Source organism: Hermetia illucens, chromosome 1, assembly GCF_905115235.1.
Source record: "Hermetia illucens chromosome 1, iHerIll2.2.curated.20191125, whole genome shotgun sequence".
Classification (NCBI taxonomy): Eukaryota; Metazoa; Arthropoda; class Insecta; order Diptera; family Stratiomyidae; genus Hermetia; species Hermetia illucens.
In genome coordinates, this window is record NC_051849.1 from 153,833,165 (window position 1) to 153,855,520 (window position 22,356).

Consider the following 22,356-nt stretch of genomic DNA (forward strand, 5'->3'; position numbering starts at 1 on the left):
AAGGAGGAACATAGACTGAGGAAAAGTAATGACAGAGTAAATTACCAGATAGTTGGGGGGAGTTAGCTGAGGGGCCAGAGTGGGGATATCTGAGCATCGAACTTGAGAGCAGGATAATGAGCGCCAGGGGCAACGTAAAAAGAGGCATAAGGGGATTGGGAAAGGCACAGGAAGGCTAGAGAGGGCAAGGTCAAGAGTGCGATCAAAGTGATTTCTAGAAAGTTTAAACGAGAGGGCGGCACATGTACATGAAAGCGGATAAAAGAAGGGAAAGGTGGAGTTATTAGGGAGGGAGGGAAAGCTAGAAGAACATTGGAAGATTAGAGTCGCCACAGAGGATGAAAGGAAGTGAGGGGAACAAAACGATTAGGACTTCTGATAATCTGTTGAAGAAATCCTAGTACAGAGAAGTCGGGCTGAGACAGGGAAAATATACACACGATATGATAAAGAGGTAGACATTTGGCGAAATGACTCGAGGAGGAGAAGATGATTTCGCCACATAGAGGGGTCTTAACAGCTATTTGGACACCACCGCCGGTGGGCTTACCAAGCGCGGCGCAGTCTCTGTCACGACGAGAGACAGAGTAACCTTCGAGCAGCTCGGAATTTAAAATCCTGTCCTCCAACCAGGTTTCAGAAATGCACATTATGTGGCGTTGGAATGTTAATGCAGAGCGTTTGAAATCCGACAGCTTGGTCCTTAGAACCCTTATATTTTGATAAAAATGTGTAAAGTTGTCAGAATCATTTAAGTTTGGCGAGGCAGGCGGGCGGACCGGAAATTTTTACGAAGCTTAGTCCTCTGATATGCTCTACTCCCTTGCTGACGCATTGTCTCCCCAGCAAGAGAGGAGCACCGACGGCTACCTCTGGGTGCAACGGTAAGCCTGAATAAATAACATTAAAGTAATTTTTGGAAAAAAAAACTTTCCTGTCCTATTCTTTCATGCCTGCTTAATTTACGCGATAAGCAACAATTACTGCTAAACATTGTTTCCGAATGGGACTAGATAATTTTATCCCACAAACCCAAAACAAAGTGAAACAAAATTCAATGAACAGTGCAATCTATCTATAGATTCGTACGTATCGTATATAACGCTCTGAAAAATTGGCTTGGTTTCCATTCCATTAAATTCCGCACAGCAATTTGGTTCACAATTTGGATCATAATAAAATAAATTGAATCATCAAAACAACCTCATTGAAGAATGGATACGTTCTGATGAGCTTTTAAGAGTGTCTGCGGGCTGACAAGATAATGACTTGACCTTTTCTCAGCATTTACACATCTCTAGATATCCGGCTGTGAAGATGAAAGTGTGCAGATACGGTATGATTTCTATAACCGTTTTTTCCATAGGGGGTGTTCGTATTCGCTGGCTCCATTCTGCGTTTGTATAGTTGTAATTGGGCTTGTATACATGATCTCGAGATGAAGGATAAAATTCCAATCACATCAAGCAGCTGCCATAATAATGGCTAGCCGACAAATGATGACAGAATTTATTCATCGAGTTATGCTTTCTTAATTTTTACGTTTGATGAGAAGATGAAAGAAAATTACAATGAGATTAGATTTACGTGGAAATAGACAAGATTGCCAGGTTGCCTTTTATGGGATAGAACTCTTCGGTGTGGTTATGATTAGAAATCTAATTTTTGCTGGAACAAACACGATGATGTATTTTTACTATTTGGAGCATTTTTAAGTTTATAGGCAATAATATCAAGGAGGCAGCGCACGTGTTTAAATTAGATGAACCATTTCGATACTCCCACTGATAATCAAGTGAATTCAAGATTGTTCTGTTTTTATGTCAACCATAACAAAAATCGTTACAGTAATCATTTGAATAGCAATGAGTATCTTTTTGGTTGAAAAGAATGCATAAATTTATTATCTTTGAAATAAAGCTGAGCAGTAAATTACTTAGACTTTGTTAGCTTATGATATTGGGGTTTCAAAGTCACGGTAATCAAAGAAATTAAGAGTCTAAACCAAACTTTTATTTTTCGAATGAATTAAAACCTGTGCAGAAATAATTTAACTCATATTCAAAAAACTATCGTTCTGTCAAGCTTCAGCAGTTCAACATTGAAATCTCATAAATAATGAAACAAAAAGGAGCAACTACTCTAACAACGAACCTTCAAAGATTAAGACGACTGTCTCGGAATTTCCGAATGAACATTCCGAAATCTTGTCCTTCGACATCATAAATCAACTTCTCGGTACCGTGAAAAGAATCATTTATCAGAGGAATTGTGGGCGCAGTGTGATACATAACGATATAACGATAACGAAGGCAAAGAATCCACTAGGACATATCACGAATTCTAATTAATTCAAAGTTCTGATGTGAAATATTTCCATACTTCACTCAATTACCCAAGATGGCAGTAACATGAGAATTGAGAAGATTGTGCCAACGAAAGAAACTTCTGATGGATACCGCAAAACTTATTTGTTTTGTAAATATGAATGTTTATGGAAGTTATAAATTTCTACTGTTTTAATATTTAACTTAATGAAATGTATAAATTTTTAATTAATTGAAATTGATATGGTTGAGCTGGTGAGCAGTTTGTAAGTTTATCGCGTTGTCAGGCATGCCGAATGTGGTGTTTCGTGACAATATTAGATACTGATGAATAAAAATCTAATGTTATGTTTTATGTTTAATTAATTGCTAGTCATTTGTGGTAATGACTTGGTTTTCCGTTAATATATTCAACAAACTGTGTTTCTGTTTGATTTAATTAAACAATCGTACAAATTGCTGGAAGGTATGTATTCGTGTAATTTTGATTTAGATTTGGGATCGAACTGTAAGAAGTTGCCTAACTGGTATATGCACGTATGAGTAGTTTTTCTGCAATTCCAAACTATCAATCATTTGGTTGGGTGCACAGCTCGAAAGAGATCCAGAACAGTTAATATTGTCTCGACTTTCATCAAACTAGCATTTGGTAATAAGTGAAACATCTCGACCATGGATGGAAACATTCTTTTTCCACAGAGTTAGGACTTAAATCTTTTAAAATCATTATAATAATAATAATCGTTGGCACAACAATCCATCTTGGATCAGGGCCTTGAAGTGTGTTAGAGCACTTCATTCAAGACTGTAACGGTACACTAGGAGGCAATGTGGTCAGCATTGCATTACATAACTCGCATTTATATACATGCTTGTATAAGAAGAAAATAAACATCGGGAAAATATTGTATCCTATGCTTCTGCCTCAAAAAAAAAAATACTATTATTTAGTGCTGTATTTTAAGACTCAAAATTGAGCAGGGTGGAAAGGAAGTTTTGTTACTGGTGCCCGAATGTTGATTTCTGGTATACATTGTAAAATCAACATAAGTACAGATTATAATGAATGTGAAAACTACCTTGTTCAGTCTAAATTTGGCCGAAGCTGGTTTTCTGTTTAAGGATTAAGGGTTTTAGCGTTCACACCCACTCGATACCGGACCATATTAATCCGAGCGCAACTTACTTCCAGTTTTGTTCCACTTGTTTCTCTTTTTGGTCTAAACATTCAAGCTTTTTAGAAAGAAGAAAGATAACTTGCGGTTTGATCTAGGGCAATTCTTTTCATCCTTTTAATAAAAAACAGAAAAAACAAAAAATCGTTGGAAGTTTCCAATTTATCATCTTCCAAATATGGTGAAACCTTATCGAAGAGGGAACCTTCGGTACCTAGCAAACAACAAACATTACAACATCACCTAACATCATCCCAATACTTAATATCACCGCATTACTCAACTTCACCAAGTTACCTAATATCACCGCATTATTTACCATTACCGCATTAAAACAGATATGGTAAAATAGCAGCCGCTCGAAATAGTGAACAAAATAAAGGAGATCTTGTTATGTTGGCTAAGTGGATTTACTGATTCTTTATTTCCAGGTAGACTTTTGCCAGTAATTTTCAAGTTGTGGATTCTGCATCTCCTTTTAAACTTATTAGGCCACTCGCGTTAGATTCATCAAAGATTGCTTTGAAACGAGAGTATTTATCTTTTTTTGTCTCGGTTTTTATCATATGTCCACTTTCCGGTAAATTTCTTAATCTTTGTTTCATAAACCATTTTCTTAACGCTTTTTCCTTTCTCGGTTGCTCGTGCTCCCGTAAATTTTTTGTTTGTTGGTCTCCATCGCGCCACAGACAGTATTTAAGACTTTCTTTCTTCTTTAATTGTGGTCACTGACCATTTCAGTAAATGATATTTTCACTAGATTTGTCTAAGTCACTTCCTATTTGTCCTTAGAGGCGGTTAAACAATTTCTTTTACTTTTTTCACACACGTTTCAAACAAAGGTTCGAAGATACAAACAATAAACAATAAAATTTACCAAAATTAATTTTGAAATTTTTAATCGTTAGTTCCTTGAGTATGCAAAATATATCATTCTAGACCATTTAGAATGGGTTATCATAGGTATTTTGTACTATGGATATAACTTGCAGTGAGATATTTTGAAATACTCTTTGGTTTTTGTATCTTTATTTCACCTGAAGCTTGTGTCACTTATCATTGCAATTTTATTGCACAGCCTAAATAAAGTAATAAAATGAAATATGTCTGTATACCGCTAACGAAGGAAGAGAAATATATGTTGCCATCAATTTAAACTACATTGGAAGTCCTAAAAATTGAGCTCGCTATTTCGAGCGACTTATTGTTCCCTGTTTAGAGTACTTGGAAAAACTGGCGTTTGCTATTTGGAATAATACACTATTTAATAGGTTCATTATTTCCAGAATCGACTGTATTACTTCTGTGATAGGTATCGTTTTGTAATGTGATATTACGTTACGAAACATTACCTGATATCATCGCTTCTCGCAGTACAAGTCGCGGCAGCAGTAGAGTATCGTTTATGAATCTGCCTGAATTCACTGGTCTTTTTATCTGGCTTTGAGCTGGAAAATTATTTCGGGTATATATGAATATGGGCATGCAGAGTTTGGCTTTAAGCAATTAATTTGTAATGTTATCACTCGGTAATGAGTGTGGTTTGATGTCAAATTACCTAGTAACGTGATGTTTCACGTACCTCTAGGTTTTCTTCGTTAATTATTTACAAAACACCGGGTTTCAGGTCTCCCAAAAATAATTTTCGCGGGAACTTAAGTTCCTTCGTACACTGTCGATCAATATGCCATTAAAGTGAACAGTATTCATTCATCGGAGTTCCTCTGTATAGATCGTCGCACTATTTAGAACGCTCTGCCTTTTTAAGGTTTTGTGTAAAACAAAAAATCGGTTTACTGTTTGTCTGTCTATTTGTCTGTCTCTCCGTCACACGCATTTTTCTCCGGGACTGTTGCAGTGATTGACACCAAATTTGATGAAAAGGTGGTGAACGCTCACGCATACAGTGAGTTACATCCTTTTACGTCGAATTTAAAGGGAGGTCCCCATACTTGCAAAACGAGGGTGTAAATTTGTTTCCACCAAATATAGTGTCAAATGAAAGGTCTCGATTAGTACATTCCGAAGACGGTTTTAGTTTTGACATTTGTTGGAAAGGTGGGGTGCAAATTCAAGACTATGAATGTCAATATCACCCGAAAGTGGATACTCTCACATAATATATGCATATATTACGTGCTACGTACTAATGGGACGAATGCACTCTCAAACGTCTTTATATAAGAAATACACAAAATCTTTCGTACTTGGAGCCTCCAACTTCCGGTTTCCCGATTTGTTTATCTTGCATACACTTTTGCAAAATTCTGATTCGAAATTCTTTCTCTGGTCCCTAATCTATGATAGTTCGGGCTCTCCGTATTTTCCTCTTCTATTCGATAAGCAACTGGAGCACGATTATATTTTGAGTTTTCGGCTTGTGAGGATGTAACGTTGTTGGGTGCAGTGCGTTGTGATGTTTGTTGACGTGTATCTGTTTGACATTTGTAGTCTACTACCAGTCTACTAGTCTCGAAGATTGAATTAAAAACAAGGTGCGAAACCAGAACTTGGATGCTTCAGTCACCGTATAGTGGGGATTCGTGATTTTTTTCAGACTTTTCGATTTGGTAGTTTCTGAGAATGTTCGTCTTTACATTTTCAAATTGTCAACCAATTCCTACCGTGTTTATAAAGCCAATGATATTATGCTGATTGGCTTAAATATCGGAAATACATCTCTCCGTACATACAAACTAATGCGTCCTTAAAATCCAAACTCAAACGCATTCCTTCATTTAAGTGTTAGCAGCAACTGTCTTCATGTTACACCGAAGTTCCAATGCCTAATTTCAGATCCTCTAAAAACAAATTTATTTCTTGAAAGCAGGGAAGAACGAGCACAAGTAACTAAAAACAATTGTCGGAGACTTGACAAGAAGTGATGGTGGAAATGGACCGATTTCGGCTTAATGCTCGAGAGCCGTTTTTTAGTCCAAATTACAGCTAAAGGGACAAGAACTACTGTTTTTGTGTCTCAAGCTACCTTCCTGAAAATGTAATGAAATGTAACGCTCTGATTAAAATCAACCAAGGTTCTCGAATAAAAGGTCCTGCTTCTTTCATAAACCTTTCTTCTCACTAATTGTTTGGCGTATTTCGTTTGTGTTAAGATTAGACCACAGCACGTTTGTTATTGAAAATTGAATTGAAATAATTCAATGGCGTCTTCCCTGTATAATTTTCGTTAAGAGCTTCAAAATCCGTAGAGGGGAAATTAGGGACATCCGGTTTTTTTGTTTGCCAAGTAGAAGTTTGAAAAGTAACCCGGGGTAGTCCAGAAACATCAGGACTTACTTATCGAGCCTTGGCAAAAGTGCAGTCGGGAAAATTAAGGTACATTACCGGATAAAGTTTGCAATCATGTCGAACTGATAAATGTTTGCCTCGAAATGTGAAGGTGGTTTGGCCATACATGCTTTTGGAAGTCTTATTGACATTTTCGATAAATGGGGGAGGAATACCTTTTCCAAGTGTTTTCCAAGTTTGCACGGGGAAAGTCAACTAATGTAGTAGGTGATAAACCTCATAAGTCGCTTTGTAATATCTATTCTCTCTGATCCTTAAAGACTTTTTGGAGGGACCCACTTGCTCTATCATTCTTTTTTCAACATAGCTATAATATCCTATGTAGTGTATTACTTTTTAGAAAATTGTCGACACATAAGAGATCAAATTGAGGAGCTAGTCGTTATTTTGTTGAATTTGAACATAACGTTTGATTATGAAGGGAGTGCTGATTTGTAGCTAAGCATTTATGTACATCCGGGGATTCACTTTTCGCACCTTTATTTCTTATTATAAGTACGCTTCCCAGTTTTGTAATGTCGGAGTAGCGTGAAAACAGGTGATAACATGGCTCACTTGTTATTAGCTCACGCATCACAGTAGTAGTAGTACTAAAGTCATCCAAGTATGACACTTTTGGTCGATTTGCTAACCAATAAGTAGGTTGTCCAGAAGAGAAGTGTGCTTAGTATTAAAGTGACAAAAAATCTATTCTCCGGAGTGCTGGAAAATTTTCAACTGGTTGAGAAATCAACATAAACTGAGAATTAAACAGGGAAAAAAGGTTAATAGTAGAAAAAGTAGATTGTGTGTGTGATAGAAGACGTTCCTCCTATGTCACCTACACATAGCGGTGGTTTCTTCCAAACATCATCATCAACGGCGCAACAACCGGTATCCGGTCTAGGCCTGCCTTAATAAGCAACTCCAGAAATCCCGGTTTTGCTCCGAGGTCCACCAATTCGATATCCCTAAAAGCTGCTCTGGCGTCCTGACCTACGCCATCGCTCCATCTTAGGCAGGGTCTGCCTCTTCTTTTTCTACCACAGATATTGCCCTTATAGACTTTCCGGGCTGGATCATCCTCATCCATACGGATTAAGTGGCATCATAACCTATCCAGCCGGATTTCATCTACCATCTGACGATCATGGTATCGCTCATAGATTTCGTCGTTATGTAGGCTACGGAATCGTCCATCCTCATGTAGGGGGCCAAAAATTCTTCGGAGGATTCTTCTCTCGAACGCGGCCAAGAGTTCGCAATTCTTCTTGCTAAGAACCTAAGTCTCCAAGGACATGAGGACTGGCAAAATCCCTAGCCTATAGTGAGACGCTTCGAGCGGAACAGTTTTTGTAAACAAAAATAGGCTCTGTTGGCTGCTTTCTTCCAATTACAAAATAGGGTGACTGTCAATTTTGCATTCCCACCATATCATACATATGGAAAGTGTTGATGTGAATTCACACGGCAAACATAATTATATTCATTTAGTTAAAAGAACAATACACAAGAATTGCAATTTATGCGTTGCCGAAGAGGAGAAAGAGAAATTAGATAGCTTATTCCTCGCTTAAAACTAGGAACCGAGATCGAGACAAAGGAGCACTGCTGTAAGGCGTTGTAGGATCGGCATATTTACGGTATCTGAAAGCAAAAGTAGCTATCGTGCTCAGCGAAGGGATCATTGAAAATGTCCGTACTACGGAAAGCTGTGTCAAAACTAATATCCCAAGGATAAACGAAGTGAATTTACACCCAGATTTTGAAGAGTTCAGAAATAATAGGAGTTGCCCACTAATGGAGTAAAAAAATTTCGTGGAGGGGCTTACTGTAGAGACTGGGGGAACTCAAGCGGGAGGAAAACAGTAACAGGTTGAGCCACCATTAAACGAAATTGCAAGATCTTTTAGAAATGTAGAAGGGGAGCTATGTGATAATTGATGGAGGATTGCGGGCAAAGAGAATTTGGAGAGAAGTACGTTATGATTGACGGAATAAAATGTTTTGAACAAATCCACACCTAAAGTAGGGTCACCCCTTCTAAGAATAGATATAACAACCTGAGGAAACAAATATTCTTGGAGACTTTTGTTAAAAATTATGCCTACAGGGAAACAGATATATTACTCACAGTTAACTAGGAAAAGTTTAGGAAGCCCATCGGGACCGCCGCAAAAGACCAAAGGGAAAAAGGAACACACAAATTAAACAAAAAATGACTTACGGTTCTGTCAAGGGCAGAAGGGAGTCATTGGATGCTGACTCATTTCTACCCTGGGCGGATCGGATCGGAAGAAGCTGCAGACGTTGATTGCTGCCTTATATACCTAGTAATCCCGTAAATATGTTTTCAGACATATAATGATATAGAAACAAAATGGCATAATGTTTTAAAACCGTAATAATGGAGTTTATTGATTAAGATTTGGACTATTTCCGAGCCAGGTTTAAGTTGAGCGAGCCTTATGCATCAGCGCAGACTCATATTGAAACCCTCAATGCTGATTTTGAAAAGGGATTGACTGAGAGATTTAAGAATAGCTTTCAAAATCCCTGCTTGGTACATTAATACAGAAAAAGGCAATCATGTGATGCTTGTTGCCTGCATACTCTTGAAATAGCCTTTTGCATTTTATCATCTTATTTTTAATTAAGACTTTTGTAAGCAAATGTTTCATACCCCTTTGGTAAGCTGTTAATTCTAAGTCTTCGTTGATTATGCGAGACATTCAATTTTTCTATATTAGAATACTTACATGTCGGGTTTCATCGGACTCGAACATCGACCGCTTTTATAGCCTGCCGTGCCCTTACAGTACGTGGTCTTCCCCATTTTTGACGGTCTTTCATATTACCAATATCCTCAAATAGTTTTATAGCTTATATTGAGTTTTCTTTAGTGATTTGAATATCCCACATTTCCATCTCACACTTATGTAGCCCTATTTTCACGATTCAATTTTTTTTATCGGTCCATTCTATTGCGAAACAAAAGAAATCGGAAAAGCTGTGTGTAAATATTACTAGCCCTGACTGACCTTAACCTAACTGTCGAAATCGGACAGCCATAAAATTTTAACGATATGGCAATTACAACGAACGCGAAAAGAAGAAATTTTCGATTAACGACTGAGGGAGTCCCGAATCTGTATTCGCTTGATGACGGTTTGGACCAATTGGAGACAAACTTACTCCCAATTCGAACAATTTTTCATACAGGTGGCAGAGGAAAGCACATAAGACACAATGGGCGAACTTCGTTTGGGCGGGGAGACATGTAAGGGAACTGAATCTGTTAATGGTAATTTTCACCAAACTTCCCAATACTGTGCAGTACGTTATGACCTGTATTATTATTTTGTATTCTTAAGACGAGTGACTGATTTTAATGTATATGAGGATGGGATTGGAGGCTCTTCATATAGGGTCACTATCTTGTTATTTGTTCCACATTTTTATTTGTATAGTTTTTGAGAATAAACTCTGTACGTTTAGGTTAGATGTGTAATTTTTCACTTTGCCTTAAGTGTTTTATATACAACGTTTGTCTGACATAATTGACATAATTTTGTGCCAATAGGAGCAACTGCCTTGGAACAAAGTACGAATGACAAACAGGTAGCCACACGACCCATTTTACAGCAAACAAAATTCAAAAAACATATATGTGTATCTGGTAAAGATTTCTAGTGCACATATTTGTAATTCCTACATAAGGCTCTCAATCTCAATAAAACTCAACTGAAAAATTAAGTGGAATAAGGGGTTATCAGAAGGAAGTATGCTTTCTTAAATTAAAAAATCGGTTGTGTATTTCTCGCTGATATCTAAATGGCTCAGTGGGACGAATTCAACTCTTGGAATTATAATGAATGGGATGAATGATAGGGCGCATCAAGGGTTTCTTTAGCATGAGGAATTCATTAATCTCGAATGACCTACTCATCAAATATCAGAAACCATTAATGGATTTTCTGAAATTTCTCTAATTACAGAATTACTTTCTAATTAATTAGCATAGATGGTAAAATATAAAATATATCCTGATTTCGAGATACTACAAGATAATTATTTAGGTTTCCTACATTTAAACAAATTCTTTTCGTTCGAATTACCTCTCATTCACAAAATTCCGGAAAGTTTCATCATCTCAAAGACCAACAGGTTTCTTTAAAAATTGCCGGAAAGTTTGGGTAAAATGGAAGGAAATTATTTTCGCTTACGTTGAAAATGTTTTACGGCTTATTTGTTTGTTCCTGGGGCACACGACTCCCAAAGATCAAGGTTCTATTTTCGTACTTATATAAAACATCTGGAAATTTCCTGATTTCAAAAATAGCAAGTTGACCTCTGACATTAGGGCCAAAAGGAGAATTTGGTAATTTGCTGTTGTTTAACTAGAGGCGGGTTGATTTTTTATGTTGAAGCTATGCATTTGGTCCTTTTACGGGACTGGAGTAGAGAGTAAATTCCATGTTGACTGGTAGATTGATTGAAAGTTTTCCTCCTATAAAGTGCTACTTGGAAACTTACATATCATGTTGGAATCTGTACCTGTTTGTTCCTAAGCAAAAGATATTCTAGAATTCTGACTAAACTACTTTTGTACTAGGAATACATATGATGTATGGAACAATTCGTTATGTACATCTATACGTTATAAGAGGTAAGGGAATGACGCAGAACTGTTGTTGACTGAGTACTTGAAAAGTTATAATTAATTGGCCAACTTTCGTCGAAATTTCCCACTCAAACTTATCACACCCAGCAACGCCTTTGTGATAAAATTTTAACAGAAGGGTTCTGGAGACTGAGTTTCGAATGAATTTTCGCCCATTTGATCGCCTGTGAAAGTGATGTAGAGAGCGAATTCCATTTTCTTGAAGATGAAATCACAAAGAGTGGATGTCAAATGCCATAACTAAATGCATGTATATTACACAGAGCGTGAGTGGATGAAAGTTTGCTTGCTCTCATCTTCCACCATTATCGATCTCATGAACCGAAGTTGAACGTCTTGCGAAAATCTTGTCCTCGAATCACCAAAAGGTTAAGTATAAATGTAGTCGTTGATGGGAGAGAGAGAAGAGCCATAGCAACGCGCTGGATTTTAGATTTCCCAATTTGAGGTGCGAAGTGATGAGTTGCTATTTCAACAATTGTTGCCGGAGGAATTTGTTGCGGGGGCAGCTACGAAGCAAGAACAAAATTAGCCTAGCTATATCCCTTTTATTCTTTCTTTTCTTTCTTTAAAAATCTTCTTTTCAATCCATCCATGGTGTGGTATGTTCACTTCCCTTTTTAACATATCGGAAATCACATTCCAGAAAAGTGAGAATTCTCACTTATTATACAAAAGAAAGGAACAAAACCGCAACGGAAATCTCAAGATTATTTTCGTAATTCGCCTACAGTTGAAATCGTCAAAACGACCACGGAAGGAACTTGCTCTCCATTACAAAATTGAAGTCCTCTATTCAAATGCGGAGAATTCTGTTACGTCACCATTTATATCAAGCAGATCCATCTTTAAGTACCTGCACGAGTGTGGGAAGTCCTTGGCTGAAATGATGCAGTATTAAGCAATCTAAAAAGGACATAAGCGTTCAGAAAATAAATAATCTACTTCACAGATAAATTGAAAGGAATATCAAACGCTCAAAGAAAACGAACTGAGTTCTTCAAAAATGAAATTTCCGTCTTGTTAAAAGAAAGAATTTGTAGCCATGAAAATCCTGAGTCTCAACTCAATCCCGAGGGCAGTCCTATTCGGTTGAACACAAGCAAAAGCTCAAGTAAGAAAATGTGGCCGTCATTGCCGTTGTCGTAATCTCAGAAGCGGATGAATCCTGTCGGTGGAGTGCATAAGTAAGAAATCGAAAGATTTCTAATCTCTTGGCGTGACGGCATTTAAATACAGAACTTGGGGCGGATACGGTTTGTTGGTTCTTGCAAAAAGCAAAACATCTCTTGTGGAGCTGCAAGGACGAAATGAAAATAGATAATATCGTGTAGTGTGAAGCGTTAGCTGTTGCCAGGAAACATGAGTGGAGGGCAGATATCCTTCCATCAAAAGCGGGATTAGAAGCTTATGATCGCAATGTTTGCACTTTTCCGGGAATACACTGTACGATGCAACAGAACTACTATGTGGGCTACGTGGATAGGGATAGTAAATGTTTGTTATTGGAAACAGGATACAAGTATTCGACTCCAGAAAATAGCAAGAATTACTTATCGTCGCATTCAATTTTCCTATAGTATTCTAGATCTTATCTAAAAGCAAACTGATGATTTATATTGTCACACGATAGCAGTAGTCTGAGTTAGTCACGATTTACGCCCAATCCCTTAGAGTATTATGCTGCAGATTCACCCAAATGAATGGTGCTGAATTCAGTAGTATCCTTCAATCCCATTCGACTTCACCCTTTGCGCATAGAGTCAATAGAAAATTAAATCGAAATACATTTGCTCTCTCACAATCTCACTGTCCATGATCCAATAGGTAAATAGGACACTACCATTTATTTCCTTTAACAGCACTATCACATGCGTTCTCCCAGCGCCAGGTTGCATCTCGTGTTGTCGATGACATCGTTTGTTGTGCGGAAGCATCTTCTGCAACAGACCGTGTCGACTAGAGTATCTTGAAAATTCTTTAGCGAGATATTGAATGCAAGTTGAAAAGTATGTTCAGGTGATTCCGACGTACCTTTTCGTTATTGTTACCTACCTGGTCGGTGGTATGTTCTTATTTCAGTATCAGCAAACCGTCCTGACTGCAATACAAACATCTCATGTGAATTGAAATTGGATATGTCACTTAGAAAGCATCATATGCAAGTTGGCGACTACGCTTGGCAGAGGAGACCATTGTGGAAGGGTTTTATTGCATTGCAGCATCATTCGGCGGATTGAGATACGGCGATGTGTGCGACTTTATTCATCGCCGAGACATTAATCCGGTTCGAGTTGCTTTTCGAATTATTTCAGCCATTTCTGTAATTGGTGCATTTCATTCGTAATTAATATGCGCCGAGCTACTTTAATAGTGGTCAATATTTTATGCAATAATCGTATTAAATTAAGAGCCTCGTTTTGTATTGAGTTTCACATTTATTCAATCATATACCTGTACCTAGAAATGTTCTGCATTGTGCAATCATAAATTCGACCATTTTATTTCTTTCCAAATTTGTATTTGTATCTTTTATTGCATATCAGGTTTCAGGCAGTTATGATTATCGTCAATGGGTACACATGGGAGGTGTTTCTGTTTCATTTGAAGCGTTCACCGTAGTAATTGCAATGTTTGTTGTTGTATAGTACGAGGCTATTTCTAAATTATAATAGTTACCTTCGAAAATAACTAATTCGTACCCTTGATGGTTCTGGTACGAATGAATAATTATGGCCCCATTGACGACCTTCCAATCGTTTGTCTATAAGGGTAAGTTCTGCGCCATCTCACCGTAGTTGAGGTCGTAATTTGTATCAACCTTTTCAACCGATTTACGTTGAGCGTTCTGCTCTACTCCGGCCACCAGCTGCTGCCTAAAGTAATGCATTGATGGTCTACACCCTGCTGCCCTGGTCCAAATAAGATCTTTCTCTCCTATTCTCAGGTACTGCAGCCTTGTACATTTCGCCACCATTTTCAGCGGTTTTCTTCACCTGTTTCATTTTATTGGGAATCGAAATTGATTGGTTATCTTATTTATTAGTTCAACGATTCACAAAGCTTCTTCTCCGGTTTCTTCTGCTCTGTATTTTGAGTGAGCGTGACTTGTGCCACCTGGCTCATCTTTCCGCTCGATTGTTTTGCTTTTTCATCCTGAGGCTTACTATATGCTACATTCTAGGCTGTTTGGTGCATCTAATATTGCCTGAAGGATTATGCGCCAGGTTTAACTCTCTATTCTACTTTGTATCGCAAGGGATTATACAGACGTACTTCAAATTTCTTTACAGCCGTCAATCTGTTGTTATAGTAGCCAAGATCGCTACTACGTCAAAGACTTCTGGTATTGGATTTCTGAAGGCCTGCACCGTAATTTTCTCTCTAGTTTCTTCCTTTATGTTCGATTTTGCTTCTTCCGTTCTGCCATACAAAGGCCCCGCGCTTAGGTCAAGGATGAGGATGTGAAGGAACGTATTTAGCACTATCCCCAGTTAGATAATTTGTGATCGGGGAAACTAAACAGCGAGTAGAGGACACCCAACTCTGGAATAACTTCACCATACTGCATCCTACTTGATCCGTCGTTCTCATTGAAGGTTAGGAGCGATGGTCTTACAACCCGTTATCTACCAAAAACCAAACATCATGTACAAAAGCAGGATGAACACTTTGTGATAGGATTGGTACTTTTGTAAATGAGTGAGTAACTACGCTTTTGGATCCTTGAATGCTAGATCACTAAACAAATTTGATAAAGTGACCTAGTCCAGGAAACTAATTGGAATATTTGCGAGATAACCGGATATGAGGTCAAGATCAGGAAAACGTGAGTTAGGAGTCGCTTTCATCATGAATACGGATTTTTAAGCGCATGTTATCGATTTCAAATCTATACATAAAATATTTGCGCCGCTTCGAGCAGACACATCGGAGAAAGACCAGGACACAGTTTTCACAAAATATCAAATAACAATGGCCAACGCTTTATTGGTCTCACAAATAGGAGAAATTTAATCATAAATTCGACACGCTTCCCACACAATTGCATTGACAAAAGTAGATGGGCGGCCCGTAAATGACATTACTTTCAACCAGGTAGCCCACTTTCTTATAAGCAAGAGATTGCCATCTAGTATCCTCAACCTGAGATCCTATCGAGTAGCAAACTGTGACTCCAACTATTACATAGTACAAGTGCGTAATTTCAAAAACCTGCGGATTAATATTCAACCCACTAAAAATGATTTAACAGAGATTATAACGGTTAGGTCCTATTCTCTAGAATCTCACGGGGAAGGCTATAGATGCGACTTGGTATAACTGAGGCCTGCTCTCAAAACAACAGTGGAAGAAGTGGTTGGATATGATTCCGGACACGGGCGAAGTAGTTGGTTTGATGTTTGAAAGCCAGAAAACAAAAAAAAAACGAGGCATACAGGCAACGTATAGAGCGAAAGACAAGGTGGAAGAGAAAAAAATTACGGCGATCTCCGACAACGAGCGAATAAAATATTAAGGCAAAAGAAACGAAAAAATTTTGAGGAGTAATTAAAGAAAATTGATGAAAACACTGCGAGCAATAACGTAAGACAAACCTACAAAGTAGTGAAGATTATGGGGCGTGGGTATAATCCAAAACCATCCTTTGTAAAAACAAACCGGAAACCAGCAGCTAGGTGATTCAGAGAGAGAAATTTTGACATTTTATTTCTTAGAGAGCAGAAAGTTGGCACGAAAGAGGCAATTTCGACCTATCGTAACTTTGTTAATAATAGTATGATTTTCACCAAACTTTACAGAATGAACCTCCATATTATAGCTCATGTTATTCTACTGTTCTATGATGGTTGTTACCTTAATTGAGCAGATATCGCAACGAAGAGTATTTTGAGAGATTCCCATAATTTTTTTCAGATCTTTCGAGTGGGTAGTTTCTGAGAGCGTGTCCTTAAGGTAGTTGAGTCCTTTTCCCTGCACTCCTCGCCTCTGGGACCAATGCCAAAACTACCTAAAGTACTAGTCCTTTTATTTGATACCTCGCACGTGTAAATTGAATCTGGAATAGTGTACTGCACCGCATGGAAGTTCGCAGTTCCAACCTTTCTACCAAATTTCGTGACAACCGTTTCTGAGTAAAGTGCATGTGACAGGTTGCTAGTGAAACGATTTAAATAGGGTTTTGTTGAAATCTGGGAAATTCTTGGGGACAAAGTGAAGCACGTGAGAGAGTATTATTTCAAAGAACTCTTCAGCAAACCTCCGACTAAAGTAATGAAATGGGCTGGTATCATCTACTGCTCAATGCGCTAATGGAGCAGGATGTGTGAAAGTTGCCTGTGGACATAACACGTACGCAGCTCTATACGCCTATCAAATCGTCGCATAAGCGGACGATATATACGTCATGATGCAAAGGAGGTTTCTATAATCCTCGGTTCTGCAGATTTTAAAATCCAGCTGCATACATAGCTGCCAAACATATACAAAACAATAATAGATTGAAATGGGTGGTCTAGAAATTTGCGAATTTTGAAAATATCTTACTACCGAGACATCAAGAACGCCTAATGAGGATATTTTGCTATGTTTATGAATCCTGAAAGTATTCCCAGACTTCTCGACAGCGGAATGGAGCTCCCAGAATCCTTGCTTTCTACAGTTTGAGTGAGAAATCTGACGCTATAAGTTAGGACATTCTGTACTTAAGCGAAGTGAGATGGTCCGATTCTAGAGTGTACTCTTCTCCCTGCGACACTGTTCTATTTTACTCTGGTAGTCTAGTGGTAGTACGCGCGTATCCGATGTCGGAATGTTGCTGACGGCTACTACAAGGTACGTTTTTTGTGCTGAGGGCCGGTTTCTAACTGGATTTTCACTGTCAGATTCTGATAGAGGTTAATGAGCCCCACAATTGTCTAGTGCCACGCCCAACAAATATTTCCAGAATAGTTGAAAAGGATGCTTTCTATGAGCAATTGTACGCAGTTCAAGAGAGATGAAATAGTTATTGTGGTGGTTGATCTGAATGCCAAAGTGAGCATTGAAAACACTTTGCTTGGGCCTTGGGCATCCAATGGGAAGACATGTTCTTGGTGCCTGTCAAGTTTTGCAATATTCACCGTCTTGTCATCGGTGACAGATTGCTTGGTCAGAGGTTTCAACTAATCCGTACCGAGCATCTTATCGGATTGGCTATATCACAATCATCGGTAGACTTAGGAGTTGTCCTCTGAATGTGTGTAAGGAAGGAGGTGCTGGCTTCGGCATTGAAACAGGCCATAATCAGATGGTTGAGTACCATTGCTACGCTACTACATTTGTTCGCTAGGGAACAGGCTGCCGATCTTCCAAATTCTTCGATTAGCAGTGGGAAGACGATGGGTCGTCAAAAGTAATTTTAAACCAAGCGCGAATGTTGACAACATTCCAAATGGATGTCATAAGATGTAGTTGACTGCGAAAACCTGGAGGCGCATCGACAAACCTAAGGAGCTGTAGGTCTATTGATGGGGTGAATGGGTATGGTTGCGAAGTGCTTGAACTCCTGTACTTTGATAAAGTACGAGAAGTTGATAATAGCGCACCTTGTGGGAAATGAAAAAATGAGCAGGGACTGCCAGAAATAGCAACAATTTGACTACCAAATGTTTCATCACAATTGACTTTCCATGCTTAAACACCTCTATTATCCTCCTGTCATAGTTCCCGGTTTTATAATGCACAAAACCAATTTAATTGGCAAATACACTTTTTGCGGAATGTCTCAGGCAATTACACGAATGATTTGGGCAGTTATATGAGAAGTCTTTTGATGATTTCGTGGATGAGCATTCGAGATGAAAGGTTCATCGCAACTGTGAAGATTGAGTGTGAAGAAGCCACGCCTCCTGTAGATCTGAGACAGGAGAAACATTGATTAAAGGTGTGATCTGTCGTGAGTCTTCTCGATTGCGGGACCCGGGTGTCCCAGCTTGCTCTTTCAAGCAAACGTGAAATTATTTTTGCCATCAACACGTAGAAACGGAATAAAGCACGGCTTGATGGTTTCCCCGCGGGCTCAGCAGGAGAGATTGCAAGAAGGAGATGAATATGAATATTTCTATGAAAGGCTATTGGAAAGCTATTTTTTTACTTGCTGCTTTCGTAAAAATAATTGCTACAGAAATCCTGGAACGTATCAAGGAACACCTCGAAAATTTGATCGACAAAGAGCAGGTTTCCTCTCTGGATCCTCTATGTGTTTATATTGACCAGATTAACATCCTCTTCCCTCCTTCATCGCTTTATCTGATTTTCATCGATGTCGAATAACTTTGGACAGATTAATGCAGTATATTTGGAAGACTGTACACAAGGGGTATTAGTAGTATCAGAGTAGCATATGATAACACAAAAGGTCACATGCTCCTTGAGTGAGTGTCAGAGAAATCTAAAATGTAAAGTAGATTCCGGCAGGGTTCCATATTGTCAGTTTTTCTTTTCGCTACCGGTGGCGTCATCCATGCTGCTTTGTTTGGATTCAATGGAGTATACCATCATTTAGTGGATGTGGATAGTGAACGGTTTATTGTCAAAAACCTCATTACCAACTTGCAATAATAAATAAATAATCCCCCGAGAAAGAGAAATTTCGCTCAATAGGCGACGTTTGGTGCCGACAACTCCGATTATCTATAGAAATAAATTCTAACCTTGCATTCTCATCAGTTTTCTCGCAATTTTTTTGTCATCTGTAAAGTGTCGTATGTCTCAATCTAAAATATAGCTGTCCCTTTTTTAGGTTTTCCAAAAACATTTCTTAGCCCGATCTCCCCGTTTCATCCCCACCAGTGAACATAATTAAATCTCTAATCGCAGAGCTCTACGGGCATCAGTGTCTTCTGGTGTTTACCCAGGATTGCATGGCTGTGCGATTGTTCACTTTCTCAAGCGCCAATAATATTAAATCTATACTAGTCGTTAGCTGCTATCCGTTTCAGCTCCAAGTGGGTATGAGGTAGTGTTAGGATAACTTCGAGCACCAGCCGCCTCCAGCTCCCTTTCAGTCAGCCTTTGTAAATCGGCTTCTCCAATCCTTGTTGTAGTAAAAATAAAACTAGATTGCTCGGTCGGAACCTTTTGCAAGCGCATAAGATGACAATGTTGTTGTTAACTATGCCATCAGTATGGACAGAAATATCCTCATTTGCTTGATAACCGATATACATAACTAGTCGATTGAAGTGAAGCTTATTTGAATTCATGGATTACTCGAAGGGGGATATCAATCTGTTTTCAATTTTCTACTCCTCTGGCTTCCCAAGTGCTTAAAAGCTCTACAATTATTCAATTAAAAGCATCAACATGTAAATTTATTAAATCTGCTATGAAATTGCTACAAGTTACGATTTGAAACTTTTCACCATAAAAATGCGCCTCGCCTTCATTTATCTGGGGTTCGGCCATCACAAAGTTACAAAATTTACAAAATCCTTTTAGATCTTCATTAATATTTTATACCACTCTATATCCATTAAGTAGATGAGTGGTTTTTACAGCTCCACTCACTTCCGCTCCTTGAACCAAGAGAAAGTTTTATATGCGGCCAGAAAAGCCGGACTTTCCCAACATAAAAAACGGAAATTTCCTCATCTCATGTCAGTTTAGTGCGAGTCCGTGTTTGTATGTGCGATACAAAGGAAGCTTAACAGGATTCGCAGCCACCGCATGGATGCTTATTCTTGCTTATTCCTTTATCATTCACTCCACTTTTTCCCGGGCAATATGATTCAATGTTAATAATAAGCTCTGTTATAAGCAACTAGGATCCTTTCGGATATTTGACTAGAAGTTTACTTGGTCTTGTACAAAGATCCTGGACGAAACCTTTCGGAAGAAATACAAGATGATTTGATTGAGGTATCCCCGGATATTTCTCTTAAAATTTTTATGCGGACTCTGAAAAATTTCTCACAATGTATAAATTTAAGATGGTGGGTTTTAATGAAAGGCATACTATGCACTCGTATGAGGTCCTATTTCGTTTTAGATAGTCGTAAATTCTGTTTTTATTTTCACCCAAATAAACAGTTCAGAATAACTTTTGTGGTCCGAAGGAATTTAGTGCGATAGTCGTAAAAGAAGATATATTTTATTGCAAATGCCTAAATACGTATATAAAATAAGAGAGGGAACTACAGAGCTACTAAGTTTTCATGGGACGCTCTCCATACGTGAATAATATGAGGAGAATGTTGATAATATTTTGGAAAGTTTTATGTGTGTGTATACTATAGAGTAGAGTAGAGATTTTACTACGTTTTCCTGGGTAACATTGGTGGCAGTCAACAAATTTGCTGAGAATAATAACCACGAAAAGTTACGAGTTGTTTATAAGAATTTGCAAGATTAATTTTTTATGTGACGCCACCATTTTCACTACAATTTGTAACAATCTCCTATTTTCTATTTCTTCCAGCTGGCCTAAAATATACAGACAATCAGCGTGTTATAATCCACGTAAAAGACGTTAACGATGAACCTCCATATTTTATAAATCGTCCGTTACCTATGCAAGCAGTTGTACAGTTGAATGCACCTCCGAATACTCCAGTGTTCACCTTGCAAGCTCGTGATCCGGATACAGATCACAACATCCATTATTTTATAGTGCGTGATCGCACAGGTGGTCGCTTCGAGGTTGACGAGAGATCAGGTGTCGTGCGCACTCGTGGCACTGACCTGTTCCAGTTGGACATGGAATATGTGTTGTATGTGAAAGCTGAAGATCAGAACGGCAAGGTGGATGACCGACGGTTCCAGAGTACCCCTGAAGAACGATTGTCTATTGTGGGTGGCAAGCGAGCACCGCAGTTCTATATGCCAAGCTATGAAGCCGAAATTCCGGAAAATCAGAAAAAGGACTCAGAGTAAGTAGATTTGAGTTTTATCTTTTATTCATGAGCATTTCAGTATATATGTAAGATACGAGATTCATTGTGGAGTAGTTAACATACTCCAATTAGAGCAAATGTGGTCAATGACTTTTTAATAATTGAATTTTTATCATCCCTTGCACAAAGCCCTAATAGCTATTTTAAATTGTCCGATACAGACTGCATTTATCCTTCATAAATTTGAACTTTTCACTCGTTTGTTCTCTAGGCCGGAGAACGGTTTTCGTTTAACAACTTTGCTTCCGGTGTAATAAACAGTGTTCCGGTGGAAATAAATATATAATAGATGTCATGCAACACTTCGAGCAGATTTCAACGACGAATTTGTTCTTCACCCACTTCCGCGGCGCTTATTAACGACTCAGAAGAAGTAGTCAACCGAATGAAACTGTTGAAACAACAGGATCTGATGACATTCTAGCTAAGTTCTTAGATTTGTGAAGAAGTTTAGAATCTACCGGATGCCATTCAAACTTACGTGGTAACTACTGTGGCAGCATCGATTGCTGGAGAAACGTGTAGCTTGAATTAAATTACTCTATCATGATTCCGGCCGATGAGGGAATTTGAATAAAACCAAGTTTTTGACTACCGACACCAAACCAACTATCAGTTTCAGGGCTGGCATCTTTTGTGGCCGACGTATAATGTCGTTCAATGTCGTTCGCCCAGCGACCCTTTATAGTTGCGAGTGCTGAACGACCCGCTATGATCACGTCCGAAGTGAGAACATCCGCGATCGATATTGTGCAACAATTTGTTCGCATATGAAAAGCGAAACTCCAGAAATCCTATTCCTGTAACTAATCCACCGTATTGCCCACACTTTATTTCATCTGACCACCCTGGCTCCGATCAATAGCGCACAGCCTGGCTACCGACAAATATATTCTTATAAAGAAATAAAAATTGAGTCGATTCGTGAATCGCCTGAAATCTCAGAC

At 38.5% G+C, this 22,356-nt stretch overlaps 1 protein-coding gene across 7 annotated transcripts in view; it reads left to right on the top strand.

Moving 5' to 3' along the window:
* LOC119647833 (neural-cadherin) overlaps nucleotides 1–22,356 on the top strand; it is a 1,165,868-nt gene that overhangs the window by 226,456 nt on the left and 917,056 nt on the right. For all 7 annotated transcript variants that reach the window (XM_038049090.1, XM_038049099.1, XM_038049114.1 and 4 more), the window contains exon 3: nucleotides 20,935–21,385. In XM_038049090.1, the coding sequence (XP_037905018.1) occupies nucleotides 20,935–21,385 (451 nt within the window). The remainder of the gene's footprint in view (nucleotides 1–20,934; nucleotides 21,386–22,356) is intronic.